This window comes from Palaemon carinicauda, chromosome 36, assembly GCF_036898095.1.
Source record: "Palaemon carinicauda isolate YSFRI2023 chromosome 36, ASM3689809v2, whole genome shotgun sequence".
NCBI lineage: Eukaryota > Metazoa > Arthropoda > Malacostraca > Decapoda > Palaemonidae > Palaemon > Palaemon carinicauda.
The window spans coordinates 69,661,531-69,675,268 of NC_090760.1; the positions used below are offsets into that span (position 1 = coordinate 69,661,531).

Below are 13,738 nucleotides of genomic sequence, written 5' to 3' on the forward strand. Positions count from 1 at the left end.
CCATTTGCTGTAGCCTTCCCTTCCAATATTAAAACCATAGAGTTTCCTGATCAGGGAAGCTCAAGGATAAGGGTTCTAACCTTTTAGGATAGAAAGTGTAATACTATCGGCCCTTTAATTTATTTAATATTGTAAGGTAAAACGTAAACTGATTTCTAATCAGAATATTGAAGAAATTCTATTCTTTCAATATAGGATTGGTCTCAGCAAACATCTGGGCAAGGATACCCAAGATATATTGGAAGATAACTACTAGTATAATATATAAAATTGTTTTCTATCTGCAGTATATCCTATACTGCAAATATACTGACTACTGTATAAACATATACTGTAATTCAGCCGGCATAGCTAGTCCCTGCCGGCACAGCCCAGCCAGAATGCTAGCTGAAAGAGAGAGAGACAGCATGGAGTGAAGGACTGTCTTATTACTGTTTATGTATACACTAATTAAGGATGTAAATATCTAATTTACTGCCTTTCTCCAGAAAGGTTCAAATGGAAGGGGAGAATGCATCATTCAGGCTTCCATCCAGCCACCAGTACCATTGCTGGCAAGGTACAGTCGGCATACCACCGGCTGAGTCAGCACCTGTCTGTGCTGGTCCGGCCGGCATACCGTTGGCCAGGCTAGTACCCCAGCAATAGCACTTGTGGCCGGTAGTCCAAGGGGGGACTGAAGAACCTTGGTGACAGAAGAGACTTCCCACCAACAGCCACCCTAGGCTAGTCATGCCTGAATGAAAACTCGAGGCACGACCCATTAGGGTTGTAGCCTAAGGCTACACTCGGAGAGAAGGAGGGATTACCCTTAAATCTCCACTGGAGACGAGTATCGGTTTATATAATAATTCTAGGAGATATCTATCTCCACCTGAATTGATAAAACAATACACGAGGATAACCGGGGAAATGTCTGAAAGTATACTATATCGCCTAGATTAGGTTACCTAGGCCAGACGAGATCTCGGTTACCTAAATCACCGAAAATCTGACTTATACGATTGACATAGAAAAATGAAAATTATGCATATTATAAATATTTTTAAAAGTATAAATTGCCTAAATAGCTTTCATAATCAATTAATAATTGCTATTTCAACCGGGAATGTCGTTCTACTAACTAAATAACACATGCCTAACGAACGACAGCGCCCATGTCGCCTCCGGTAACAGGTCTAGCTCCTAATCACAATAAATTACTCTAATTTCACTGTGAAACAGGAGCTAAAATATACATTTTGTAAAGAATCAATACTCAACTTTCCAGAGGCGAAAAAAGCTGGAGATTGCATAATAATCCTTGTAAATCAATCAAAAAAGTTAGATCAACAGGGAACACCACCGTGCGAAATCGCTACAGAATTAGGAATGTCCGCCATCTTGGATATGGCGCCATCTTGATACTCAATAGTAGCATGGGAAGTAGGGTAACCTTGATACAGCTCCCCTTCTATTTTTGCCACTTTTCCCCTCGAAGCGTAAACGCTATTCGGGGTGAAGATTGCCATGTGGCATGTCAAGAATACGTCCCTGATATTATGCGATATCCTTGAGAGAAATTTTAAGGATATTCATGCCAGAAGTTAGAATTCTGGAGACCTAAAGGTAAATTATCTGGGAATATCACTGTAGTACATATATCCCTTAGGAAGCTACTATTAGGAACCTTCCATCAGGACGACATGGCTTGAGCCCAAAAAATACAAACTTCATGCTCATTATGTGTCAGCTATCTTGGTTTCTACACACACACACACACACACACACACATATATATATATATATATATATATATATATATATATATATATATACATACCTCTCTGAGTGGGGAAACCTTAACATGGTAAAAAGGGTTGTGTATTGCCATGCTCAGCAAAGTTGTACTGCGCAGGGCCACCCCTACTAGTTTGGTTTGTTGTGAGCGATCAGGCTAAAGACTCCCACCGTCACCAATCCGCAGTGGCCATCGTGGTGATGATAATGGCCAAATTCCAGACATGACTAAAGTAAGGACATGCCTGAGGCTTTTGTCCTGCAGTGGACTAAAAACGGCTGCATTTGTTGTGTTGCATACATACTATTGTAGATAGATATGCACGCACACACACAGACTGTGGTTTCCGAGTGTACCTCTCGGGGTATCCCTCTCACCATGGTATGACTACTCCCTCTCCCCCTACCCGAGGGACGAGTAGAGACCAAATATTCATAAGTTTGGCAATGCCACTGAGTGTGACTGGAAAGATATCATCATCATCATCATCATCTCCTCCTGCACCCACCGATGCAAAGAGCCTCAATTAGATTTCGCCAGTAGTGTCTATCTTGAGCTTTTAAATCAATACTTCTCCATTCATCATCATCTACTGTTCATAGCCCTCAGCCATGTAGGCCTGGGTCTTCCAACTCTTCTAGTGCCTTGTCGAGCTCAGTTGAAAGTTTGGTGAACTAACCTCTCTTGGAGAGTGCGAGGAGCATGCCCAAACCATCTCCATTTACCCCTCATCATGATCTCATCTACATATGGCACTCGAGTTATGTCTCTTAAAGTTTCATTTCTAATCATGTCCTGCCATTTAACTCCCAATATCCTTCTGAGGGCTTTGTTCTCAAATCTATAAAATATGTTAGATATTGTTTCATTGTCATACCACGACTCATGTCCAAACAGTAACACCAATCTTACTAAACTGATGATTATATGTAATTTCAGGCGATTTGATTTCCAAATTTTACTTAACGCAGCCATTTTCTTATTTGCTTTTTTCAATCTTTCATTAAACTCAAATTCTGAATATCCTGTATTAGAGATCATAGTTCCTAAATATTTAAATGATTCCACCTCATTAATCTTTTCTCTTTCCAATGGTATTTCATCTTCCATTGCATATTCTGTTCTTATCATTCCTGTCGTTCTTCTGTTTATCTTGAGCCCAACCGCATGTGATATTTCATGCATTCTGGTAAGCAAGCTTTGCAAGTCCTGTTGTGTTCTGCTAATAAGGACAGCATCATTAGCAAACTCTAGGTCAGCTAATTTCCTGTTACAAATCCAGTCCAATGTTTCTCCACCATACCCAACTGTTTATGCATTACAAAATCCACGAGGAACTTAAACAACATAGGTAACAACACATTCCCTTGGAGTACTCCACTGTTCACGGGAAATTCATTTGATAGGACTCCATTAACATTAACTTTGCCCTTGCTATGCTCATGAACAGACTTCAAATTTCCATATTAAAGAAGAATTTCAAAATAACGCAGAACTCTCTACAAAATTGGCCGGTGAACACTATCAAAGGCTCTTTCATAGTCCACAAATGCCATCAGAAGTGTATTTCTGTATTCTGCACATTGTTGTACCACGTTTCAAAATGAAAATTTGGTCAATAAAACTTTTACCTTTTTAAATCCTGCTTGTTCATCTATCAGTTTTTCATCAATCTTATTCTTTAGTCTGTTTAGAATAAGCATACTATATATTTTCATGATAACTGGCGTATTATGCCTTTGTAATTATTACAACCAGTCAGGCCCCATTTTTATTTTTTGCCATCATTCATAACTCCCATTCATCAGGTTTCGCTTCTTCATGCCACATTCTACAAAGTAATCTTGTAAGTATTCTAGGAGTCACTCCATTTTTTTCGGCCAAAATCATCTCAGCAGTTATTCCATATATATATATATATATATATATATATATATATATATATATATATATATATATATATATATATATACTTTGTCATATAATTCTATTCATATTAAATAAATTATATGATTAAACGGATAACCATAACAAAATATACAATACTACTACAACAACAACAACAACTACTACTACTACTACTACTACTACTACTACTACTACTACTACTAATTAGCTGTTACCTGTAATATGATCATCATCTTTCCTCTGTCTGTAAATTCTGACGGGGACAGGGCGTTGCTAAGGAGAAAAAAAGAAATAACACGCATGTCAGAATGATAGAATTGCAATATGTGTCGGAGCCCCACAATCAAATTTCCCCTTATTTCAGAAACTACAAACATCTACGACCTTGAATCCGTGCCAAGAAACTATGTATAGAGCTTTTAGGCTTGACTCACTTACAAATGAAAAAAGAATGTATAGAGTTGAACGACACTTAACAACGATTAAGAAAAAACAAACCAAATTCTCATAGCTTATGCAAGACATGGTTCGGTTAGCTTGACCTTGGCTTGTGCAAAGCATTGACTACGCTTTAAGTTAATTCATTGTTCTAGCAAAGGCCATGGCGTGATGTGGATCTAATATATAAAACACAGTCTTGTATTTAACCTACAATTTTGCACCACGGATATAAAAAAATGTAATAAACAATAATCCTCTAATTACATTCACAAAGACACGTTTTAATGAACCAAGCAAAAAATGTGCTGTGTGTTTACACACTTAAGCCTAAAGACTCAGCTGTTATAGTATTACTGTAAGAAATACTTATACAATGGCAAAGACTTTAGATCATTCTAGTAATAAATCGATGTTTTTTCATATGCCATTGCACCACTGTGTGTGTCTGCAACTCAAAACTCTCTTAACCAGGCACATTCTAGACCAATGTGGGTGTGTTGTCTGGCCAAGTTCAATTTCTTGTCTAGAACACACTCATGACCTCGGGGATAAATCAATGACCTATATAAGACTTAGCGGTTATCAGAGTGTTTTTAGGGGAAGCCTTGAAGACTAACGTCGTATTCATTGGTCTGTTTAAAAGTATTCCATAGAATAATATATAGGCCTTCCTTCAAGTATGTTTATCTATCTAACCACTGATAAGATAATGATTTTGTACATTAAATTTTATCTATGGTAAACAGTATAGTTTGTGAATTTTTATTAGATAGTTGCACTATAACTCACATTATATCATGATGGCCTTGTCGTATTACTACAAATGCAATGACTATCACTAAAACTATTTAAGCATATTTATTTTATGATGTATCTTAAGGTAGAGTTATGTTCACTAGCCGTGAGTCATTTTTGGCTGACCGTGACGTCACGACATGACGTCATGACCAGATCTGATTCGATTATTCTCACCGTAGATATCACACGTCCAGTTCAAAACATTACGCGTTAACGGTTACAACGAATTTGAATAACCAGTGAAAAATATTTATTATATTTGAAAACTTAAATAATAGAATTGAAACATTGATAAGAATTACGGTATAACGGAGAAATTTCTTCTGGTGAAATTAACGCAAATCATCATCATCATCATCCCGCAGCAGTTTGTTTATCCGATGGTCAGAGTTTGTGTGTGGTCGTCCCCACTTGTAAATTACGCCTAATTTAACTTTTCCATCACCTTAAGGCTTCAATTCATCCCCCACACGGAAAATGAGCATCTTCGGGAAGTTATTCGGAGGTGGAAAGAACGACAAGGCCCCAACAGCGGGGGAAGCCATCCAAAAACTACGCGACACCGAAGAAATGTTGATAAAAAAGCAAGATTTCTTGGAAAAGAAAATTGACCAAGAGGTTTCCATCGCCAGGCAAAATGGCACAAAAAATAAGAGGGGTGAGTTCTGGCTTTTCTTCTCCTTCCTATTTTACTGCTCTCCGTCTGGCAAGAACTTCCTCCTTCAATCTTGCCTTAGGTTAGGCTAGGTCATGACCCCGGTATGGGCGTTCAACCCTGATAGAGGTCAAGGTCTTCAGCTCCTAATAAAGCCAAATTGATCACAGGTGGAAAGTTCATTATAGATCACGAATTGGTCCACCAAGATGGTAGTTTTGAATAAGCAGAGATCTACCAATAGCCAAATTGGTTAATCTACCTGTGCTCATTTAGCAATGGTAAATTTTTACCTGTGCACCGCCACTAATTGTTGGCAAACCATTGCATTCCCCTGTAACCCAGATAAATATGGCAAAGTCTATTCTTGGGGTATGGCCCCTCCCCCATTTTTCTAAACATCTTGGATGGTGTCCAAATTAAACCCTACTTGCATGTAGGAACTAACCTAACATCTGTCTTGGCCAAGTATCAAGTAGCCAGAGTCATGGACGATGGCCTAGGATAAAAATGGAGAGCTTATTGCAGTACTTTTTGTTAGATGATATAAAAAATGAACTAATTTACGTTAAAATTTTAAGTCAAGGCATACTATTCTATCTAATTTCTCTTCCTCTTGTTTTGTTAGCTTTTTATTGTTTATATGATATATTTATTTTTGTTATTGTTCTTTGAATATTTTATTTTTCCTTGTTTACTTTCCTCGTTGGTTTATTTCCCTTGTTGGAGTCCCAGGGCTTATAGCATCCTGCTTTTCCAATTAGGGTTGTAGCTTAGCAAGTAATAATAATAATACTAATTATTTATATGAACCAACAATTGAGCTAGAGATTGTCCAGTCAAAACATTGGCATGTCGTTACTTTAGCAGTCAAAGCGTCCATAATTATAGAGATTCAGCGGTCAGTTGAAGGATTATGCTATCCATGTAACTAATTTTATGATCTTGTCCTACTTTAGGCTGTTCTTGCACTAATAATAGAGCTTTAAAGAAAGGAGGGACATGGCTGTAGTGATATTGGAATGCTTAGTTTGAAAGAAAGTAAAAATAGAATGTATTAAGTTGCTTGATTTTCTAAACAACATAATACAGTATAATCATGAATATTCAATTAATTTTGAATTTTTACTAAATGGGGAAGAATTAGTAACAATGTACAGGTTCGTGATCCATTAATTTCTCTTTATAAGTAACATGAAGCTTGCAATTTTTCCATTGCTGATCTCATATTCTTGCATTTTCTGACCATTTCAATTGTAAAATCTGCTAATTTTTCAAAATCTCCATCTGTCTTCATTATAGAACTAGGCAGAACTTGTGCTTATGTATAGGGATGGACAAACCAAGAAGTTAATTGCACCAACATTCTTATCAAAGTTTGAAAGCAGTCGTGAAAATATAGTGCATTATTGATGTTTACAATTGCAGTCGATCACAAAAAACACTCAAGAAAGGTGAGGTTGCTAATGACTTGCTCTTATGATACGCTCGTTTTGGTCTTCACAGATGAAGTTGAATTACATAATGGCCTAGAAGGAAGCTGGGGTTAGATTAGGATTGATATGTTGTGTGCAAATCAAATCAATAGACACCAAGAATTGAAAAATATTTGCTAGGGTCTTTTAGTAAACACTGCACAGTAACACAATAATTAAATATAATAAAGAATAATGCCAAGCATGTTCTTGTAAGGCCATGAAATATCTGGAACCAATACAACATCTCTCTACCTGATATTCCCTTGCCTGTCAAAGGCCCCGTTCGTCTCCCAGGCTTGTAGGTTCTAAGAAAACCTAACCTTACCTGGGACATTTTAATTGCCTGGATGTTAGAGCTGTCTCCTTTAGAATTTCCTTTAATTACTTTATGTAACTTTTGACATATTGCAGCCTTAGATGGTAATCCAAAGTCTAGCTGTAATTTTCCCTAACCCCCTTTTTGAATCTGCATAGAATTCCTGTGAATGACCTGGAACATAGGTTACGGATAGGGACCTTCTACTTCTGAAACAGGTTTCCTACAAAGCAGTAGTCCCCTGTTGGCACAAACTATCCTAAAGGTATTTGGAAAGGTGTGGCATTATGCTGCAGAATTGGTTAATTTCTACCAGAAAATGTGAATCACTTTCCAGGAGTGGAAAGTACATCGGCCACTAAATGAACTCTTATTGTATAGAAACAATTTGAAGTTAACATTAAATGGGGGGAGAAAACTCTGTGAAATGAAAATAACTTTTCAATCTGTTCTTTGGTCAAAAGCAAATAAAGTAAAGAACCTCATAAAACAAACTCAACATTTTCTGGATGGTGCTGCAGGGGCAAGGCTTTATTTAATGTATTTATGTTGTTCACCCTAGCAGTACCAGCCGAATTCTGTTGAGTCCCTTGTCAGGCTGGGAGGTACATAGAGAGAAGACGTCCCCTTTTTTATTTCACTTGTTTGATGTTGGCTACCCCCCAAAATTGGGGGAAGTGCCTTGGTATATGTATGTATGTATGTTGTCCTTGATATTTTATTTTCTTGTTTCAATTTTGTTCACAAGTCCAGCATCACTTTTATGAAGTACACTTCAATTTTGTAGACTGGTGTTGAAATAAATATAGAATTTAGTACTGTAGATACTTTTGAGTTCCATTCAAAGACATTGGATATTTTAGGATTTTACCCCTCAACTTGCAAGTATTGTAAAGGCAAGCAAATAAAATAAAAGTTCATTAGTTCATATGGGTATTGAAAGTATGATAAGACTAGGCCTATTAGAAAAGCAAAACATGCTATGGCAATCATGTGTTTCAAAATATGTAAACCTTTAAGTGGTTTTATTGAAATATAGTTCATTTCCTGATATACTGTTATGCTAAAAATATTTGAGTTACATACAAAATTATCAAGTAACATTCTGAGGTGAATCATAAACGGGTCTGATTGTTCAACAGGCACAAATATTATGACTTGAGGAGCCGATCATCTCCTCTGGACAAACGTGGCGACCCAGGCTATCATGTAAGAGAGGGGATTTTTGTCAACTAGCTAAAGCCACTAATACAAAATACGCTATTTTTTCATCCTGTAGTTTTACTGTGAAATGTATCTGACAAAGGATAGTCAAAGTTATTTTCTTGTCATTTTTGATAAAACTGATTCAATAAACTTATACTGTATTTCTTGTTATAGTAAAGCATATTGCTTCGAAAGCATTCTTCAGTGAAGACTTTAAGGGAGGGTTTTTCTTTGTACATGTATTCCAAACATTCTATGCTGTTCTTTTCGCATACTGAAGAACTAGCATCTGATAGCTGATTGGTCAAGTAATATAGTTGCAGGTTTTAGCAGAGATGAGGTTAGTAGGTGGCTTTTCAGGATGTACAACATTCAACCAATTCTCAGTAACGGGGATTTTTCAAAATATCCAGACTGCGTGATGAAAACCCAAACTCAAATCTTATGGTGCCGTCTAGTGTGTTTAGGACTCTTCCAGGCAGGCTATGAAAGGGATGTGAAGGATGAAAAGTTGTAGAGATTGGATGGTATAGAGTAAACTAGAGTAAGAGAGCCTGGTATTAAATCCTGTGGACAGTTAAAAGACGGGTTTACACGTTCGGCAGACAAGTATTTGGAGTGATGTTCGAAAATGTGAATGGGGCATTTGGTTGTTGAAGATGTTCGTTGAACGGTTCGAAGAAAGTCTATGCTCGTGTGACTTTTGTGGGCGAGGCTTTGTTGTCCACAAACCTTAACCCTGGATAGGTACGCTCCTCGGACACCCCTTTAAGGGTATACTCGGACGCGAACGACCCCGACGCCAAAAAAAATTCTTGAAAAATCAGTTTTTGCAGTAACCTCCTTTTTTCTTTTGCCAAAAAAAACTTCAATGAATGCTTAAAACAACTGTAAAGATAAATACTACTCATCTGCAGAAAAACTATTTATTATAAATATTTTAAAAAATTAAGTAGAAAAAAAAAAAGACCTGACATAAAAATTCATAAAATAAAAGTTTAAACATATATACACAAATCCTTTTAGGAATTGATTCTTGAATGTTTAGGACACATCTTGATGTATTTTGGATGAAGTCAGACCCATGGAGGTGAAGATCTGAAATGAGAAAAAATGGGTAACTTTTTTTGGCCAAAAAAATTTGTCCAAATTTCATGAATTTTTTTGGGTACCCAAATGAAATAGGAAGTGGCTAATTTTTTTAGGGAATAAACATATGTTATCCTAAAATAGAAATATGTAAAAAAACCTTCAATATTTTGTAAATTACATTTATATCAGGGGCCATATCTAAAGGTAATTTTTTGAGTACTTAGAAATTTCGTAAAAAAATACATATATTTAATATATAATATGATATTTATGCAGGTAAAAATATACCAAAATATCACAAATTCTATAGGGAACAAGAATATATATAGATAGGGCAGCTTACGCTTCGGATATGTCCACAAAATGGCCGCCAACCACACTGACTCAGACTCCCTAATCTGCCACTTGAAATGTAGGAAGGGTATGTCAATTTCAAGGTGTTATTTACTAATCTAATTATTATTGGATATGCATAAAAATTGTATGGTGGGTTGCTGGATAATTGTCGATTATTTTACGACTATAAAATTAAAATTCTGACCCAAAAAAATTTTTTTGAAGGGAAATAAAATCGAAAAAAAAAAAATGTAAAACAATATAATATTTTAGCTAAAAAAATTTGATGATATTCAATCAAAAAAAAAGTAAACAAAATTTTCCGACAAATAAACATCTAGAGGAATCATTACTCTGTGATAGTTCCTTAGTACGTAGTAATTTTGAAAGAATTGGGAAAAAACGAAAAAATGGCAATCACCGGAAAATCGAACACATACCTATATATACGCCATATCTGGCTAAAAAAAAGATAGACATGGGTAGCCAGATCATCTAGAAACACTTTCCAACACTATAAAAATATAAGTTTTGCGACACTACTTGCCAATTCCTTACGGTAACATAACTAAGCAAAAAAAAATGCAAAAAAAATAAAAAGGGGCACTCGCGGAAAAATGGCTAACATTCTAATATACGGCATTTCAGAAAAAAAAAAATTCAGCCACGTGCTAGGCAAACCATCAAGGCACATTTTCCGACAAATGAACATATAAATGAAATATTACTCTGTGATAGTTCCTTAGTACGTAGTAATTTTGAAAGAAATGGGAAAAAACGAAAAAATGGCAATCACAGGAAAATCGAACACATACCTATATATACGCCATATCTGGCTAAAAAAAGAAGATAGGCATGGGTAGCCAGATCATCTAGAAACACTTTCCAACACTATAAAATTATAAGTTTTGCGAAACTACTTGCCAATTCCTTACGGTAACATGACTAAGCAAAAAAATGCAAAACAAATAAAAAGGGGCACTCGTGGAAAAATGGCCATTCTAATATACGGCATTTCAGAAAAAAAAAATTTCAGCCACGTGCTAGGCAAACCATCAAGGCACATTTTCCGACAAATAAACATATAAATGAAATATTACTCTGTGATAGTTCCTTAGTACGTAGTAATTTTGAAAGAAATGGGAAAAAACGAAAAAATGGCAATCACAGGAAAATCGAACACATACTTATATATACGCCATATCTGGCTAAAAAAAATAGGCATGGGTAGCCAGATCATCTAGAAACACTTTCCAACACTATAAAAATATAAGTTTTGCGACACTACTTGCCAATTCCTTACGGTAACATGACTAAGCAAAAAAATGCAAAACAAATAAAAAGGGGCACTCGCGGAAAAATGCCCAACATTCTAATATACGGCATCTCAGATAAAAAAAAAAAAAAACATGCACGTGTTAGCCCAACCATCAAGGCACACTTTCTAACACATAAACATGAAAAAAAAATCAATAATATACGGCAATTCCTTACTACGTAGTAAATTTTTACAAATATTGAAAAAAAAACAGAAATTGGCAACCGCAGTTAAATACCCAATATACCAATAACTACGTCGTATCTGACAAAAACAAAATCACGCATGGGTAGCCAGATCATCTAGACACACTTTCCAACACTAAAAAAGCAAAAGTTTTACGACACTATTTCGCAATATCTTACGGAAAAATGACTTGGCAAAAAAATGAAAAAAAATGAAAAAGGGACACTCGCGGTAAAATGCCCGACATTCTAATATACGGCATCTCAGATAAAAAAAAAGACATGCACGTGTTAGCCCAACCATCAAGGCACACTTTCTAACACATAAACATGAAAAAAAACAAAATGAATAATATACGGCAATTCCTTACTACGTAGTAATTTTTACAAATATTGAAAAAAAAAAACAAATTGGTAACCGCAGTTAAATACCCAATATACCAATAACTACGTCGTATCTGACAAAAACAAAGTCATGCATGGGTAGCCAGATCATCTAGACACACTTTCCAACACTAAACAAGCAAAAGTTTTACGACCCTATTTGGCAATATCTTACGGAAAAATGACTTGGCAAAAAAATGAAAAAAAATGAAAAAGGGGTACTCGCGGTAAAATGGTCCTCGTGGTGATGAACGACATTTTAACTAAAAAAAAAAAATCATGCACATGGTAGCCAAACAATCCACCAAGACTTTCCACAACTGATAACCTATACAAGTTGCACCATTCTACGACAATTTCATAATACGTAATAACTTTGATAATTATGCAAACTACCTTAGAAGGGTAAACTCGGTCGCGCTCGACCCCGACGCGTCTCAGAAATCGGGGAAGGAGTACAGCTACAGCAATGCACATCTGGACACTACTAGAGCGTGTAGGGGAGACACCTCCTGCAGGTCGATCACCCACAAATTCAGTCACGGGGGTGAGTCACGTGAGAAAAACCTGTTTTTTTTTGACGCTCGGGGTCGCAAACAACCCATCGTACCTATCCAGGGTTAAGCATTTGTGGCTGACTCTACCTCCTCGAACTGTTTGACAAGCAGGTTCGACCGTATAAATCCCGCTTTAAACCAACAGACAGGCAAACCATCAGTGTCCTTTAGGATTGTAGCAAACATTGAAATGTGTAAATAGCTTCTAATGTTGCTAATCAAATGTACCTTTGCCTAAACTACATTTTTATAGATTGTCATGACTGACTCAGAAGTTAGAAATTTGTTTTGAACTGCATTGAAGATGGCAATGACTTTTATGATTTTCTTGAAGACATTTCATCTTGGTAGTGGAGTTAAAGAGACTCGGTCATTATTATAGGCTTCATAGCACCTAGATTCATTCCATACATTGTTTATATTAACCATACACTCACTGGGAAACTACGAATCTGCAAGCAGCTTGATGCTTGGTAGCTTATGTCACGGGGGCAAGCTAAACTGCACTGCCTAGTATCAAATAGAATATTTCAACATGCCAATGCAATAACTATGTACCGGTATGCACAGGATGAACCAAGAGAGGTGAAATCTGCGAGTGATTCTTGTTGGTGAAAAATTATGTACAGTAAATTATTTTATTTTTACGTATCTTACTTTCGAATAGAAAAAGTCTTAATTGTAAATGCTAAGTAGACAACCTTTGCATGCGAATTAACATTTTAGGTAAACAACCAACAAAGGCATACCTGTGTGACATTGAATTGTGCATATGCACTTTACAAACCCTAAATTGTTTTCCATGGCTGTTGATAAGCCACTATAGTACAGTACTACTAACCTGAAAAAAAAAATTACCAATATCGTAAGAGAACACAAGGAACGACTTATGTTGATTTAACTACTTCCATTATTATTAGTTTTTGCCCATTAATTGTTGGCCTTTACTTGTCTCTTGGTAAATGGCATGTGTGTGCCAGTGTAGCATTTTATTCAGAGGTTGGCAATTGCAACTGATAGCCTTTTTTTCTATTCGGAAGTGAATACAGTATGGAAATATCTAGAGTAGATTTCACTTTAATGCTTTCAATAAAGTTATTACTCAAGCACCAGGTTTTACTTAATATAACAGAAACCGTTAGCACTAAGAAGGAAATAAAATTGCACTGCCAGAAAGATTTCCTTTAGGTTGAAATATCAGTTTTTTTTATTTATATATTTTATACACAAAGTAAATAAAAAGAAAAATATACTGGATGTAAAATTTGTCATACAAGTAGGTCA

General features: G+C 36.0%; 1 protein-coding gene across 2 annotated transcripts in view; it reads left to right on the forward strand.

The window, feature by feature from the left end:
* The window catches only part of LOC137628887 (charged multivesicular body protein 4b-like), a 39,958-nt gene that overhangs the window by 7,809 nt on the left and 18,411 nt on the right, over positions 1-13,738 (forward strand). The window contains exon 1 of one of the 2 annotated variants that reach the window (XM_068360144.1): positions 5,179-5,585. The exons of the other annotated variant lie outside the window; for it this stretch is intronic. Within the exon in view, the coding sequence (XP_068216245.1) occupies positions 5,405-5,585 (181 nt within the window). The 5' untranslated portion in view covers positions 5,179-5,404. Of the gene's footprint in view, positions 1-5,178; positions 5,586-13,738 lie in introns of those variants that run through there. 2 annotated transcript variants of the gene reach the window in all.